We start from the raw sequence: 18,724 nt of genomic DNA on the forward strand, positions 1-18,724 counted from the left end.
GTAATTGTGACAGTAATTGTTAATGTTTTGAGGTATAAGTAGCATATCAGTAAAACAATCTAAACTAAAACTACCATAAATCATTTACCAGCTAACCAGTTAGACTGGAATAGTATTAGATTTTGGCGTACTTTATAAAAGTTGATAAACTTTACCAGCTTATATGGAGTGGTTCAAATTCAACAGATGTTATAATTGGCGTACAATGAAATCAAAATTTCACTAAATTTGAACATTGATTTAATTTTTTTTTCGCGGAGAAAAAATTTCGAAGTTTGCATCATAAGGTACCTTAATGTCTACGTTATTTTTCTATATAAGTGGCGTTCTAGGGTCAGCTAGGTTGGCATTATCAGGATCCATATTAACCGTACTTCGCTCATTATTAGAAATTTACGATAAGAGATTATATGGAACGTTATCGTATGTTATATGTTAAAGAACGTTAACGTATACGTTAAAGTATGGAACGTTAATCTTTTTTAAAATTTTTAAATGAATTTAAAAGATTTTAAAAAATGAATTATTTTCCCAAAGTTTACTTAAAACTATAAAATGAAAATATTGAAGTAAATAACGAACAAGTATAGAAATGTTCAATGTAGAATAGGCCATGACTTGTATTATGCAGGTTTGGCCATGACTTGTATTATGCAGGTTTGGCCATGACTTGTATTATGCAGAATTGGACAGATGGTATTATAATATAGTATTTTTGAACTCACATTTTAATAAATTGTTGCGCAATAATAAATATTTAGAGTGAAGCACCTGAAAACACGTTTATTAAAGCTAACACTACCCAACATGTTTACGATTTATTTACAAAAATATTTTCAAAATGTATATCTGAACTTTTTTTATCGTAACTTCAAAGATATTTAAAGATTTAAAAAATGAAGTTCTTAAGAAGATGTCGAAAATCTGTCATAAAAATGTGTAATAATCTGCTTTTACAAATAATATTTTTTTTACATCATTTGTCTTCTATTTGCCATTCTTTTTCTTTCCGTCTTTTTCATTCTTTCGTATTTATTCGGAAAAAAAAATCGCTACCCTGCATAAACAACTTTATACATATTATTAAATAAAAATATATTTTTCATAAATACACAATGTCTCTACCTTTCTTAACTCCAATCTTTTAAAAGAATAGAATCGTCCTAAAATAAAACATATAGTAAAAAAAAGTAAAGTAAAATTTATATTAAAATATTGTTTAAACTATGAAACTTTTTTTAAACCTATTTACTCGAATAAACTCACATTAAAAATTAGGACCCATTGAACATTTTTGAACTAAAGGGATCACATTTTAGTGATGCAGTTAAATAAACTCAATAGAATTATTTATAATCGTTTAATCTATAAGGAGCAACACTAGCATGATCAGAAAAAAAGTAGCTTTATCTATTTTATCTATTAATCAGGTTTCCAATAAGATTCGTTCTTTTTTGCGATTGAGAGATTTTTTTTTTTTTTTATTTTTTTTTTTTTGAGAAGAAAAAGAAAAAAATAAGAAATGTTTTTAATTTGCAAAATTTGTAGAAAGCATCATCAACGCCCAATTAAGAATAATCAAAGCCAACGCTAAAAAGGTTATAAATTCACGCTTGACTAGATAGCGTGGGCCCTGATAATATCTTTTTTAAACTTTAAAAAAAATCTTATAAAAAATTTATAACATAGTTTTATAACATGTGAATATATAATATAGAAATAAAATATTGATTGATAAAAAAAAAAATTTTATGTTTTTTTAAAAACTTACAGTTTTTTTATTTAACTTATTTTTATTAGCTCGATATTTTGATTTTTTGTAGCAGTTCGGAATAAATGTTTGGAAAAAATCCTCATAATTAAATAAAAGTCTTTCGTCAACAATTTTTTGCTCTTCGGACAATATACCTAAATGGCAACATTTCCCAATGAAATAAAATTTTAAGTAAAAATCAATTTTTAACACCATTCATCAAGAATTACAAAAATATATAATAACTCTGAGTTATTCAAACTCACAAGTAAATAAAAAAGTAGTTTTTTTGTTAAAATAACACAAAAAAAAACACAAAATCATTAAAAAAACAACCTACATTGAAACATTAAAGAAAAAAGTGATCCAGTAACCACTGTGAAACTCACGCCAATTGCAGCATACCAAAGATAGGAAACAGAGTACCATGACGAAAGCATCGAATTAATGCTGAACATAGACAAAACATAAATATAAAAAAAAACGGCATGCTAAAATAATATATTTTGTTTAATAATATATTGTTATTAATTTTAGAGGAGAGTGGTGTAAAACAGACTACATACTGAAACATAACATAGTTAACAAACTGCAAATTTACAAGCGATATTTTTAGAAAATCTAAGATGTATGCATGCATTACATTAAAAAAAAAAAATCAATTAAGAGATGCTAAAGACCCTTTTTGCCATGGAGTTAGCGGAAAATGAGTCTTAAATGCCCATCTTATCCAACCAAAAACAAAAATTAAAAAGTTTTGTTTAAAAATTGATCATTTTACCATACAGTAAACACATCAACTATTCTAATCATATTTATAATTGACAATTTGAGGAAACTCAACTAAGGGAGAATATCCAATTGATCTCTTTCTTGTAAATAAGTGAACAAAACCACCATATCAAAAACACCTAGTCACAATTGTTTGTAATAGCAGACATTAGTTGGACATTGTTTAGTGCTTTAGTACACAACATTACTTGTTTATTTACGTAGCTTGGTCTTTTACTTTATTTAGTGTCTAGGAAACCTACGAAAAAACTTGTTTATTTACGTAGCTTGGTCTTTCACTTTATTTAGTGTCTAGGAAACCTACGAAAAAACTTGTTTATTTACGTAGCTTGGTTTTCACTTTATGTAGTGTCTAGGAAACCTACGAAAAAACAAAAAGCTAGCACAAATTGAAGTACTTATGCAGATTTGTACAGTAACCATCAACATCATAAATTTTTGAATGTTGTGAAAATAACAAGATAACTAGGTTAAGAAATTATCAAAAAACACCATAAAGTATTATATAATAACCTTAATAAACAGTATTTTGGTCAACAAACTATCAAATGTCACAATTTTTAAATATTAGCTTTTCGTATTTAGAAAGAACTCTGTCAACAAAATATCAAAAGTTTTTTGCTAAAAACAATAATAAAAAAAACTTCTTTTTGAATGGTTTTCCTAAATGTTTATGGCCTGCTGCACAATATTTTAAAGGTAATGTTAAAATATTATTTTGCCTAAGCAAGAGATTTAATAGGGGCCAGTTTCACTTGAGAGACTCGTTATACACCTTCTTCCCTAATTAATCCTTAACAAACAATGCTATTATTAGTAGTAAAATATAACATATATATACTATAAGAAATAGGATATACTGGTTTCGAAACATGTTGTATTACAAACAATGTAATACAACAATTAGAACACACAATCCATACAAAAAATTAATAAACATAAAAAAATTTTTACTCAGGTGTTTTATAAACAGGTCTAATTTCTCCGCTTCCTTTTTGCCAATCCATGGTTGTGTTAGTGTTGTTAAATCCAAAACACTTATAGACATGTATTACAGCTTCGCGTTTGTTTGGAGGATACATTAAAGCACCAATAGCTACCCATAGTGTAGAAAATACACCAAACAAAGCACCACAATAAGCTCCCTAACATGATAATATTTATGAAGAAAAGTTTTTAAAGTAAAAAATTTTATAAAAAAAAATAATTTACAAAAAAAATTGCCCTTGTACTTTTAATTACAAAAGTTATCATAAATAAAATAAATGCTTGAGAACAATTCTGACTATTGTTACCTTTGCATTAGAGAACGGAACCATTATTCCGAGAAAAAATAAACCTAAATAAGGACCTCCAACAATACCAAAAATACTATATGCTAGCTAAAAAAAATGTAAATTCATTAATCACTCAATGAAAGTAGTCTTATTATGTTATCAATTTTTATTTATGAATTTTATCATATTAAAATTATATATATATATATACATTAGGGTACCGCGAATCACTATTTTTAGTTTCAAATCGAATCACGATTAGAAGCAGCTCTTGATTTGCAAATCGAATTAAATCACGATTCCAATAAGCATTTTGAGGAAATCTAAGATTAACTAAAACATAGATATCCTCAAAATGATGATTTGATTTGAGACTCGACTCGATTTGTAAATTAACGCCTGATTCGATTCAGATTCGACTCGATAACATAAAAGGTGATTTGCAGGGCCCTAATATATATATATATAAATATATAAATATATATATATATATATATATATATATATATATATATATATATATATATATATATATATATATATATATATGAATATATATATGTATATATATATATATATATATATATATATATATATATATATATAAATGTATTCGATTCAATATATATATATGAATATATATATTTATATAAATGTATATATATATATATAAATGTATGTATATATATATATAAATGTATGTATATATATATATATATATATATATATATATATATATATATAAATATATATATATATATGTATATATATATATATGTATATGTATATATATATATATATATATATATATATATATATATATATATATATATATATTTATGTTTATATATACATTTACATATATACTGCACCTGCAAAACCATGGAACCAAACAATGACACCAAGAATGCTAATCCAATAACAACAGCCCCCAAACAGCAAGCTTAAAGTAAAAAAATTTAAAAATAAATACCAAGCCTTAAACCTACTAATACATAAGATGTAATAGTAGGTTTAAAGCTTGGAACATTATGTATGAACATGATTTGTGCTCAGTTAAGTACAAACAAGATTTGACAATGTGTAAGGGGGAGACTGGGGTTAGATGAAACAAGGGGTTAGTTGAAACTTCAAACTTTTACGACAACTAATGAGCAGTGTATTTATACAAACATGTTACAAAGGTTCGTAAAGCTAAAATATATAAAAAGTTTTGTACACAGTATACCTTAAATAATTTGTTTAAGAACTGGTTAAATGCCGGATTATTGGAACACTGCAATTGGGGTTTGTTGGGGTGTTTAAGTTTTAAGACATCTTTTATATTCTTTGCATTTTGACTCATATTGACATACATATTATGACATTATCGAATATTATCGCTCGTAGAATATAACTGTTATTTTAAAATTACTAAACTGAAAAGCTTAGAGTTTAAACCAAGGATCTTATTATTTAGCATGCGTTTTCAAACATTTAACTTTTTTGCTCTCACACATCATTGACAACAGTTTGTTCTTTATTAACTTTGACCACAAGCCGTTGGTTGCAGCCTTTTAATATTTATTGAATTATAAAAAAAAATGGTTTCCAACTCTTGCCAGAAACAATGTTCTAAAAGAAGTAAACTGCCTGAAATACATACATAGATTGCACCCAAAAAAATGCTGTATAAGACTATGATATTAAAAATAGTTTATATATATATACACACATATATATATATATATATATAAACTATTTTATATATATATATATATTACATATATATATATATATATATCACATATATATTACATATATATATATATATATATATATATATATATATATATATATATATATATATATATATATATATATATTATATATATATGTATGTATGTATGTATGTATGTATGTATGTATGTATGTATGTATGTATGTATGTATGTATGTATGTATTTATGTATGTATGTATGTATATATATATATATATATATATATATATATATATATATATAAACATATATATATATATATATATACATATATATATATATATATATATATATATATATATATATATATATATATATATATATATATATATATGTATATATATATATATATATATATATATATATATATATATATATATATATATATAAATGTTCCTACTAACCTTGGTCAATCAAGATGTTATACTATGCACGATCAAGTTCTTAATAAAATTCAATAATGTTCAACTATAAATTTACAGAATACAAAACCAAAACTTTTAAAAATCTAAACATGATTAAAATTTTACAATGTTTAAATAAGTTTAAATAACACATGAGTATGAACAATATTTAAAATGATTTTTTACTTGTTAAAGAATTCATTTGTGAGCTAAAAGTTACTTTTAAAAATATATCTCATTTAGGAACTAAATAATACTTCTAAGCATGATAACTAAATAATATTTCTAAGCATAAGCAATTTGAATCAATTTGAAAAAATCAAAAAATGGACTAATATATATAATGAACTAATATATAAGTAAAATGTGATGTAATTTAATAATATAATTTATAATGTTTATATCTGTTTGTGAAAAATAAAAAACAGCATATTCTATCCATTATATTACATCCATCTTAAAAATATATGTCATTAATTATTAAAGATTTAACTTATGAATTATATATATGTCATTATTTATTAAAGACAAAATTTGTAAAAAGATTTAATTTGTAAAGTTACTTAATAAATGTTTTAAAAGCAAATTAAATTTTGTAAACCCAAATAAGATTTTTAAAATCCAAACATGATTTGATTCATGAACTTTGATTTTTGGAGCTAAATTGTCAAGAAACTCATTTTTATTTTTCCTAAACCCAAATCCAAGTACCACAGGTCAGGTAAGATAATTATATGACAATCAATTTCTTTTAACATATATGTAAAAAAAAAGACAAGTTTTATATAAATCAAATTGAAACTTTATTAAAAATTTATTAATGCCTCACTATGACTAACCTGAGCATCAACATCTGTCAACATTTTACTGCCGCTGTCAACAATAAACTACCAGGATAAATATGTCTTACTGATTTTATACATCAGATTGTGAATGTCAAACACATTATTTTCTGTCATTTAAAAACAATAGTTGTAAAAATATAACTATCAATATTCCATGAAAATACATTGACTACGGTCTATGGTCACATTGAATATGTTTCTAGTCTATTATTATTATTATTTTTGGACAACATGGCATCAGAAGTTTACAGATGACCATTAATACTTTTATTCCTCAATAAACATAAAGTAAATGGGAGGAGAACTCAAAAAGAGAAAAAGATAAACCTAAAAAGAAAGTTACAATTTAAACAAGGGTATGATAAACAATATGCATGTTGCAATTCAAATACAAAGAGCAACTACCAATAATTTTAGAAATAATTGTTGATACATGATCAGAGATACCAGGTTTTATCTTTTTTACAATATCTTCTAATGCAACAGCAGCCATTGAGTTCAAACCAGAAGATGCTGTGCTAATTTAAAAGGTATTAGAACTGTAAAAATTATAGCATGTACACTAAGACTTAGATTTATTTTATTATTAAAAATAGCTTCTTAAATATTGACTAAAATTAAAAGAACAAGAATAAAAACATGCCAAAAAAAATTTATTAAAAAATATATAACTTTTGATAAAATTATTATATTAAAAAATAATTTTCATAAAAAAAATATAGTTATATAAATGTATAACTTGTTACATAAGATTTTAAAATGTTATTTGCAATGACACATAAAACTATTGATAAATCTTTGTAATCAAAATCTCAATTATTTGAAAGACATCACCTAAGTAACTGTAAAAAATTGTTAAAAAAAAATATTCTATTAAATGTCTTTTTATTACTAACATTAAATCTACACCATCAGTATATAAACACCTCAAACACCATGTCAAGCATGATATTCCTACGCCATACAACTCCTTACTTATCTACACTTCGTTTTATACATGGGAAGAAATATTAATGTAGGAAAGCAAATGAAAGTTCAGTGAAAAATACTTTCAAAACATATACATGAAGAGAGTAAAATGTTTAAATGTTGGCTTGTGCATTGATTAGAAAAGAGACCTCTTATCACTTTCAGGTTGTGCACTGTTCTATTTACTTTTAACATGTGCATAGTAAGTGACCAGGTTTGATATTTGGCCAGGGCTAAGGACGGGTCCGGGTATAATAAAATATAGCCATGGCCTCGCAGGGTTTGTGACCAGGGCTTCATAAACATTTATACATCTTAAAATATATTTTTTTATTCAAAATTTGTTACATTTTGTATATATATATATGTGTATAATAACATCATTATGATCAACATGATCACCATAATTGTCATTATCATCATTTTCAAAATATATAATATAAATACTAAAGTTCATATAAATATGAGAGGATATTAAATGCCAGCATCTAAATAAATAGCAAACATGTATGTTTATATCCAGAATATGTATGCATAAAGCGCACCTCAGAAGCTATTATTCCATCTGGACTAAAAGTTTGGAAGCTTTTATTCAAGTCAAACCTCATTCTAATCCATATTTTTTTTACCATTTTTAGCAATTGCTTCATTAATCATTTATTTCATCTTTTTCACAAGGACGTCTCTCTTAAGAATAAATGTACTTTTATTATTCCAAGAAGTCAATGTAAAAAGGTCTCATCTGATGTTAAGCTCTGTTATTCTCAGTTTACTAAATCTTGTATCTTATATCAGATGTTAGGTTCTAGAGACTTTTAAATAGTCTTCAACAATGTCATTAACATAAGTAAGTCTAACATTTAATCTTATTAATTATATAATATTTAATAATATTTAATTTTTTAATTTATTTAATTTTAATAAAACGTATAATTTTAATAAAACGTTAATAATTTTAATAAAAATTTAATAATTTTAATAAAAATTTTAATTTATTTAATTTTAATAAAACGTGCTAAATAAGTGGTTCCAATTTTTCAAAACTCTAGAAAACACTTTGACCTCTTTAACTATCCTATGATTAGTCTTCACTCTGTTATTAGTTTCTTTATATAAAGATTTTGAAATAATTAAATTATTTCTTTCTAACTGCAGTATTAAATTTATTCTTGAAGGCCTACACTCTTCTTAATTTCAAGTAACTTCAAGGGTACCACAAGGTTTTATCTTTGCTCCTATATTATTTCTTATCTACAATATCAATCTTCAAGAAAATATAACATCTAAAGTGGCTCTAATTGCTGACGACTCAACTTTATACTTTTGTTTTGACAAAAATCCTAACTTTTTGATTGCTTAGATCAAGCAGCCAATTTTTAATCTGATCTCTCTTCTGTAACATCCTAAGGCTTGCATTGGCTAATGGATTTAAATTCCGGACTTAAAACTTGCAATTTTTGTTGGGCAAAAAAACTCATTTGTTTACTGCAAAAACTTATTGCCATGTGGCATTTCTATAATAATGAATAACCCTTTGAAAGAGCACATTGTAAATGTAACTAGACCTGCTTTATCTGCTAAGCTTGAGCCACTCTCCCCTTGTTGTAAGGTTGCATTTCTTTCTTTTTTCTACAAATACCATCATGGTAAATGCTCAAACAAACTATCATCTCTATTACAATAAACCAAAACTCATTCTTGCTTGTTTCATATTCAACAAGTTGCATCCTTTTACTGTATCTGTCCCTTCATTCTATAAAAACTTTTATTAATCTAGCTTTTTTCCTTGCACATCAAAAAAACCTTATAACTTTTAGCCATCTTCATGCTTTTTTTTTATACACAACCTACAACTTTTTAGATCTTCAGTTAACTATTTCCAAGTATTTTGAATTATTATCTATTTTAAAGTAACTATAGTTTAATAGTGGTTGCTTGCAATCTTGTTGGAAGTAAACTATAGTTCGATATTATATAAATATATGCCAGTATTTAATAAATAGTAAATGTAAGCATAAAATTATAATATATAAATATTATAAATTTTTTTCTATCCCTGGCTATCAAATCCTGAAAAATCTTATAGTTTTACCGGGGCTGCTGCCAGGCTTGAAAAAAGTTTCATTTTTTTGCCAGGGACATTGTTGGGTCCCTGGTCACTTACTACATGTGCACTGTTTTACTCACTTTTGCATTGTGTAATGTTCTGTTCACTTTCACCTTTTGCACTGTTCTATTCACTTTCGACTTGTGCACTTTTCTATTCGCTTATGCACTGTTCTATTTACTTTCAAATATTCAAATATTTTGTAGATTTTTTCTTTTTATAATATATTTTTAAAACAATAAAATTTGTTCAATATTAGATATATTTCTTAATATATAAAAGTACAGAAAACAATATAAGTACATAAAAATAAACATAAAATACCTTAATGCACCACTAAATAAGCATGATGTAAACAAACCAGCAACACCTTTTAAATGACTTGCCTTGTGTATAATAAAATAAGGAAGCACCTTAATAAAATAAGGAAGCACCTTAATATAATAAGGAAGCACCCTAACAAAATAAGGAAGCATCTTAATAAAATAAGAAAGCACCTTAATATAATGAGGAAGCACCTTAATAAAATAAGGAAGCACCTTAAAATAATAAAGAAACACCTTGATAAAATATTTTAAACTATAATACTTAAATTGGACATAATTGTAATAAAAAAATAAAAATAAAAAATAATTTAAAGACCTAATTACTTTTTTATAATTTATTAGGCATCGAAAATTTTATAAATAAATAAACAATAGATATTACTTTACTTCATAAATTTTGTAATAAGGATATTTAAAAAAAATAATCTTAAAAATTTAAAAAAAAATTTATTAACCCTTTAACAGCCCATGGCGTATTATTACGCAATCTGATATTGGCTCCCAAATGTCCATGCCATAATGTTATGGTTTTATGCATCATCTCATATTTCATTCTTATTCATCAGTAACTATCCATCTAATCACCACAAAATTTATTACTAGATAATTACAAATAAGATAATTGCTTTTGTTTCAATATATCACTTTTACATGTGCTCGCTTTTATTATGAATATGCCAGATAAGTAAGTTCTTTCAGTGCAAAAATTATTGTCAAAAAAGAAAATATTTATTCACAAAGAGATTTATACATTAGATAAAAATGAAGAGTTGAATGAGGTTTCAGAATAAGAATGAAGTTTATCTGATGTTTCTGATGGAGAAAATTCAGAACCAGAATTGTTAGAATTAAGCTTAGAAGAATAAATGCCTGCATTGGTTGATGCTCTAAGTTCTAGTTAATGGAGTTCAACATTTTGCATTTACCAGTGTTTCTGGGTACAACCAGACTATAGTAAAAAGTTATCCTCTTTGTTTGTTTGAACTTTATTTTACAGGTGAAATTTGTGATTTTATCGAAAATGAGACAAATTGATTTGTTTCTCAAATTATAAATAAAAAATAATTATCATCAAACTCCAGAATGAGGCACTGCTTGTTTGTAACAGTTTAAGAGATAAGGCAGTATACTGCAATTTTTTTTATACAATGGAGTACTTTGGAAGCACACATACAAAATCTATTACATCACAAATCTATTGTTTGCAAGTGCTGATACTAAGCGGTTGTTATTTTATAACAAGTTAAAGTTAATTGACAAACTTAATCACTTTGTTGATTCTACTACATTACCAAATAAACTATTCTATCCAAAATAAGCTAGTATGGAATTATCTAACTAATATATAGCAAGAAGTGTATACACCTACATCTATGGATGAGTTACATTTGTTGTGGAAAGGACAGCTACCTTGGAAACAGTGTATTCACAACAAAAATGGAAAATTTGGCATAATAACGTTTTTTTATTGTGCAAGTTAGACCCAGGATACGTATTGAAATCAATTTCATATACAGGAACAAAGTTAACTAATACTCTAGGCTCAGATTATCTCTATGTTCCAACAAAAGTTGTTTCTTATGGATGGCTTCCTTGACTAGGACTACAAACTATACATTAACAACTGGTATTCTTCTTATGAGCTTTCATCTGCTTTTTTTCTAAGATCTACAGATAACATAGGAACAATTCACAAAGACCGAAAAGGTTTACCTATTTCTATCAAAACAAGGTTAGAAAAAAACCCGAATAGTTTTATACAAAGAAAAAATAAATATAATGATATCACATTGGAAAGATAAAAAAGATGTGTATGTCATGTCAACTTGCAACAATGATGTGCATGCCATGTCAACTTGCAATAATGATGTACATGCTATGTCAAATAGCAATAATGATGTGCATACCATATCAACTTGCAATAATGATGGGACTAAAAATGTCTTAAGAGCTGGAAAAGTAGAAGAAAAGAAAAGCAGATTCCTTTAGTTATTGATGGTTACAATGTAAATTGAGGGAGGCATTGATAAAAGTGTCCGAATGATGACATTGAATAAAGATGAATGAAAATAAGTAAATTTTCACATATGATAAATCAAGCAGCCTTCAATGCTCAAATAATTTGTTAAAAAATGGGTGATAATATAACAACTTTGAACTTTAGAATACTGTTAATCACTAGTATAATTTTTTATTAATTAAATTAATTTTTTGTTGACTAAAATCCCACAGTTCAACAAGAAGCAGCCTGATCTTTATTTTACTTTATTTTTGATATACTTTAGAATCAATTTGTGAAAATTGTTGGCTTGCTATAGAATCTTACAATCTGTATTTAAAATAGAAGTTCCCTGTTTTGATTTGCACAAAATATTTTTTTACAAGTATGAGACAAAAATTTGCAACAAAAATTTCTGATTAAAGACTAAAAGGGCTCCCACAATGTTTTCCTAATTTTAACTGATTTTTTAATAATAGCCTCAAGGAATAGTCCATTTCTCAAGGTTGTTATCCATTCTTCAATTTTTACTAGTGGACCATATAGCAAAGATTGCATCACATTCTAATTTTTTATTCTGTCCAGGAAATAAATCACAAAAGAGTTAAAGGTGAGTAACGAATAAAAAGACAACTGCAGCAAAACAAGTTATAGAATGTTTTAGAGCTTTTTTGTTCCCAGGCTTCCGCAATCCCAATTTTTTGCAAGAACTCTTCATTTGGCATAGGTATAAACATACTTAAGTTTGGAGTTTGCACAATGTGTAAAAGTGTCCTATCTGGAACATCAAAAAATCCTGCAGGCACCCATGCATGGGTGTGCATAGAGGTAAACTATACCCTCTTCTCCCTATACCATACATCTTTTATGTTAGAAAACAAGGATCTTTAGTCAGAATTTTAACTTTTATATTGATTAGCTGGTTAATTGTGATAAATAAGAAAATTGAAGTACGTACTTTTAAACTGAACCCTCCCCCTATAAATAATACAAAATTATCTAAATTTAATAAAATATATATTATTACTCATTAATATTATAGTAAAAAACCATTAGCAGAGATTTGTTACTTTATTTAAACTCATTCCAATAATATAAAAACATAAGTAAAGATCAAAGTTATTTAATTCAAACAGCTTTCAAAAAAGTTTGACTTTTTTCTTCCTCTCAACAAAATATTTCTACTTTTCAAGTTAATTAACTTAAATGATTCTTATATAAACTTTATTAAAGAGACTGCCACAGTTTAAGCCATTGCTTATAAAATTAAAAGTTTATTATCTTTTTTTATTTTTACTTTTTATAATTTACTTATAAAAAAATTTATAATTAAATAATATAAATAAAAATTTATACAACTTTCAATGATACTTTAAATAAAATCATTAGCTACTTTATTTAAAAGCGTTTTGCTAATATAAAAACCTTACTAAAGATAAACGTGTCGAAGTTATTTAATTTCAACATAATTAAAAAATAATTTTTTCAGCGCATTTGCATAGATATATAAACTACTGGATATGGCATAGGCAGAAAAAATTGAAGCCAAGCAAATTTTAATATGATGACATATAGTGAGGCAGAAATAACAAATTTAGTTAAGAACATCATTTATATTTTTCACATATTTTCATTTTATATTTCAATTTCAAGTTATATTTTGCATTTCATGGATTTTAAAATTATTTTTGAGGCATTTAAAATTCATAAATAATTTAAATATAAATATAAGTTAAACTTATATTTTAAGAATAATCTTGGACAAGTTTATTCAGTTTAACTTTAGTTAAACTATATAAACTTGTCCAAAATTTCAATAAAAAGATTTCAAATTCAAAAAATTAGTATTGATACGTGCTTTTGGATGTAAATCTGTTGAAGGGATCTGAAAATGTTTTCATAGGTAGGAATATAGTTCATAAATAAACTGCATATATATATATATATATATATATATATATATATATATATATATATATATATATATATATATATATATATAAAAGAACATTGAGCACTCTATTTGTAGAATAAGCTAGCATAATTTATATATATATTTATTTATATATACATATATATATATATATATATATATATATATATATATATATATATATATATATATATATATATATATATATATATATATATATATATATATATATATATATATATATATATATATATATAAAAGAACATTGAGCACTCTATTTGTAGAATAAGCTAGCATAATTTATATATATATTTATTTATATATACATATATATATATATATATATATATATATATATATATATATATATATATATATATATATATATATATATATATATATATATATATATATATATATATATATATATATATATATATATTGTACTGTTAATAATAGTATTTTTGTATTCTTATTATACACTGTTTATGCATAAGAACAGAATGTTTGAATTACAATAGCTAAGATTTGTTATACATACTGTGCTTTGAAATCTTCACAGAAAATTATATGAAATTTATAGTAACAACATGTTTGAATTTTAATACAAGTAATATAATTCAAACATTTTGTTTTTATAAATTTCATATAATTTTCTGTGAAGATTTCGAAGCACAGTATGTATAACAAATCTTAGCTATTCATTTTTAAATAGAAATCCTTTGATGAAAGAGCAACAAAGCAAAATAATTTTTTTGCCTCTTTAGCAAGTTATTTGTTTTTTAAAATGCAAAATATCTGGTTACTGTTTACAAAAATATTTGAGATCTGATGCTATAACAACAATTTTATTTGCATAAAATGTGGTATAATATCAAATTTTTGGTATTTAAAACCAGCCAAAGGTAAAAATATTCAGAAACCTAAAAAAAAGTATAGGTGCAATTTGGAAAAAAAAGATAATACTGAAAAAATATTTATCTAGGAGATTGCATAGGTTTAAACAATCTGCTAACTGTCATCAAGAAGTTTTTTTTTTGATTAAAATCCTAAAAAAGTTATAAAAAAAGCTTTTCGGATGTAATGCAACAAAAAGTTTGCTTTTGAAATGTGATTGACGATTTATAAGCTACAGCTTGTAAATCATCTGATGCCTAGCATTTGATTTGCTTTACATAAGGCAATGATGGATTGGGTTTCTACTTTAAGATCATTGGTAATTTGAATTTCCAAGTCACGCTCAGAGGTGGTTGCTTCCAATGTAGTTCAAGTCGTTATTGAACAAGGGCCTAATTACTCCATTGAGTACTTAAAAGTAGTTAATTTTTTTTTGGCCAAAATGCATTTCTTTGCGTTTAGCTCCATGAGCCAAGACTTAGTCCAATGAACAATTTGGTCAATATCTGATTGGAGTTGAAGTTGAGCAGCAAGTGAGTTGATAATCCTTAGGATTTTAGTGTTATCAGCGTAGATCTTACAACTGTTTTCTTTGCTTATTACATCTGGCAGATCATTGATGAAAATGACAAATAAAATTGGGCCCAAGACTGATCCTTGTGGAACTCCACTTGTCACAGGTAACCAATTTGATTGAGTGACACCAAGGATGACTCGTTGAGACCTGGAGAGTAGAAAAGCTTTTATCCAATTAAGAAGATTGCCTTCGATTCTGTACATTTTTCATTTATAAAGCATTTGTTGATGTGGGACTTTGTCAAAAGCTTTAGCAAAATCCAGAAATATGACGCCAACTGGTGGCTTTCTGGCTATATTTCCAGTCAAGAAGTCCATTGTCTCAAGGAGATTTGTAATGCATACCTTTTTCTCTAAAAATCCATGTTGACTATTTGATAAAAGATTGTTTGATTTTAGAAGCTGTATGATTGCCTTCATAATAAGTTTCTCCATTATTTTACACGCAATCGAGGTGAGGAACACTGGTCTGTAGTTTGATGGGTCGATTCTGGTGTTCTTCTTAAATAAAGGTGTTACATTTGCTTTGGACCATGAGCTTGGAATTACACCATTGTCAAATGACTTTTGAAAGATGAGAGTAAGTGGAGAAGACATTGAGGTAGAACAAAAGCGTAAAATGTGAGGACTGACATTGTCTACACCAAGTGATTTAGATATATCTAGTGCTGAGAGTTCCATTAGAGTGGCCAGAGTATTGAAAGATATGCTATTGAGGATTGTGTTAGTTTTACAATCAAAACAGGGAAGATTGTCATTGGATGACTCTTTGCTGAAAACTGATTGAAATTGATTGTTAAGTGAGTTGGCTATTGTAATTTTGTTAGAGCTAATGATCTCACAAGAACTGGGGATTCACATAGATGAGATCTGATCTATTACAGAGCGTTTACTATTTATGTATGAAAACAGTCTTTTAGGGTTACGGTTATCATTGGCAAGGGAAATTTTGAAGGATTTCACAGAAGAACAACTTAATTTTTTAAAAAACTTTTTTTCTCTATATTCCCCAACCAGGGATGTCATTTTTCATTTTGAACTAACGTTACAAGACCAGAGCGATTTTTTAAGATAAATAAGAGATAATTGCTCTTTTGTCATCCATGGTTGTTATATAGGGGATGATTTTTTGGCATAAAAGGGATAAATTAAAGACAACATATATTTTATTTGTTGAGCCAAAGTTGGTAACATCGTTCTACATTTAAGTCTTCAAAAATAGATGACCAATCAACCTTATTGAATTCCTTGTTGATTATTTTGTAGTTACCAAGCATGAATATAAATTTAGAGCTGTTGAAATGTGATAATTTTACGCTGGAAGCCAGTTTGTGTTGCCAGGTGATAGAGCAATGATATTGATTGGACAAACCAATTGGAGGACCAATGTTGGTTTTGCTAGCACAATATGGAGTCACATATGATGAGATCAAGAGTGTTTGTCATAGGGCAATTAGCAGGTTTGAAAGTAGGGACAGTGATGATTTGGTGAAAATAAAAATCTTGAAAAAGAGAGACAAAGAAGAACTGCAATCAATTTTACTAGAGGAAAAGACTGAATTGGAAGTCCAAGTAATCTCTGGGAAATTGAAATCACCAGCAATGATGATACCATTGTATTTTTTGATTGATACTAAAGTTTTGGCATGGAAAATAGCACTGAAATCTCTGAGAAGGCTTTGATACCGGAGGATGGAGGTCTATAAATGCAGCCTAGAAACAGAATTTCATTCAGAAGCTTTAGTTCGACCCATAATTGTTTTGAATAGTAACAAATAAAATCTTTGTGTAGTAGGGATTCCTCTATTTGGTTTGAGATGATTTTATTGTTTGTGAATATAGCTACACCTCCGATTTGGTTGCGACGGTCTGAGCAATAGAGGTTGTAGCTCGGAAGAGAGGGAGTTGATTGGTCATTGAACCATGTCTCAGTGATAAAAATAATGTCAAAAGAGTTGTTTTCTGCAAGTAAGGACAGTTTGAGTTTTATTGGATTGAGGGAGGTTACATTGGTGTAGAAGCACGAAAGGTGAGATTTAATGAAAGAGCTGGCCTTGTTAAAAAACGTTGAACTAGTGAGATGCTGAGAGCGACTGAATGGCTTCAGCAGCTGATTTCCAGTTGAGGAATGGGTTCCTCTTGCTTCCATTGATGTTGACTGTTTCGGATGTGTCAATGCATTTGATTTTTTCGCTATGGATGACAAATCAAAAGAGTTTTTCAAGTAAATCTTTGGCCAATAATTCTGCATTTTCGATAGCACGCTTTTATTTTAAGATGTTGAAAGTTTCTTGTTCGAGAGGTGTACAGTCTGGGTAAATGTAGACAGATTTTAATTCGTCTATTGAGGCAAGTCACTTTGCATTAGATAAGAGATCATTGCAATGCTCATTCGAGTCAAACTCATTGTTGATCAATTCATTTGATTCAGCTGCTATTGTAGTTAAACTGGTGGTAATGTTGATCCTTTTTGTGAAATGCCCAACAACTTTAAAAGCAACATTATAGTTAAGTTTTTTGAGCATACTTTGAACTGAAATTAGCCTCTGATTATTGTAAGAGGATTTTGGAAGACCGGCAACTATAGCTCTTTTTAATTTGGTTTCTACAATTAAGCCATTTTCGTTGGCTGCTGCGATAATTGCTTTAGTGGCTTCTGAACCGTGCTTGACTGCGCTAGCCCAATTAAGAGTTGTGGTCAAGCTCGGAGATGCTGACTGGCTGTTGAAAAAGATTTGCTTTTAGAGTAACATTTTTGTTTTCAAGAACAGATACGCGGGTTAGAAGTATACTGACTGTGGCTATTAGTTTTGATATCGTAGCATCAAGCTTTTGAGTAGCATTGTTACCTTGACCTAGGCCTGGCCAGTTGGCTGTTAGAGCTGCAAGTTGGTCAGTTGAATAAGGTGTGCTCATTATCACCAATAATTTACGAATTGCTCAATCTGATATTTTCAGGCCTTGTTACGAGATTTCGCTGCGTAGCAAAAACGTGTAACGCATTTCTAATTAACTCAACTCAGCAAATATATTTTGCATCGTTAGAAGTTATATTGCGTCACTAGCGTCTTTACAAGTACCGCATT

At 26.9% G+C, this 18,724-nt stretch overlaps 1 protein-coding gene across 5 annotated transcripts in view; it reads right to left on the reverse strand.

Annotated features, from left to right (window-relative positions):
* Positions 1–764: 764 nt before the first annotated feature.
* The window catches only part of LOC101238159 (sodium-coupled monocarboxylate transporter 1), a 50,503-nt gene continuing 32,543 nt past the window's right edge, over positions 765–18,724 (reverse strand). For 2 of the 5 annotated variants that reach the window (XM_065790396.1, XM_065790397.1), the window contains 9 exons: positions 10,232–10,320; positions 7,237–7,349; positions 4,695–4,765; positions 3,841–3,927; positions 3,500–3,690; positions 2,094–2,203; positions 1,772–1,908; positions 1,126–1,163; positions 847–1,069 (listed from right to left, as the gene is read on the reverse strand). In XM_065790396.1, the coding sequence (XP_065646468.1) occupies positions 1,131–1,163; positions 1,772–1,908; positions 2,094–2,203; positions 3,500–3,690; positions 3,841–3,927; positions 4,695–4,765; positions 7,237–7,349; positions 10,232–10,320 (831 nt within the window). In that variant the 3' untranslated portion in view covers positions 847–1,069; positions 1,126–1,130. Of the gene's footprint in view, positions 1,070–1,125; positions 1,164–1,771; positions 1,909–2,093; positions 2,204–3,499; positions 3,691–3,840; positions 3,928–4,694; positions 4,766–7,236; positions 7,350–10,231; positions 10,321–18,724 lie in introns of all 5 variants that reach the window. The other 3 variants (XM_065790393.1, XM_065790394.1, XM_065790395.1) reach the window with 3 other exon arrangements.

Source organism: Hydra vulgaris, chromosome 02, assembly GCF_038396675.1.
Source record: "Hydra vulgaris chromosome 02, alternate assembly HydraT2T_AEP".
NCBI classification, from domain to species: domain Eukaryota; kingdom Metazoa; phylum Cnidaria; class Hydrozoa; order Anthoathecata; family Hydridae; genus Hydra; species Hydra vulgaris.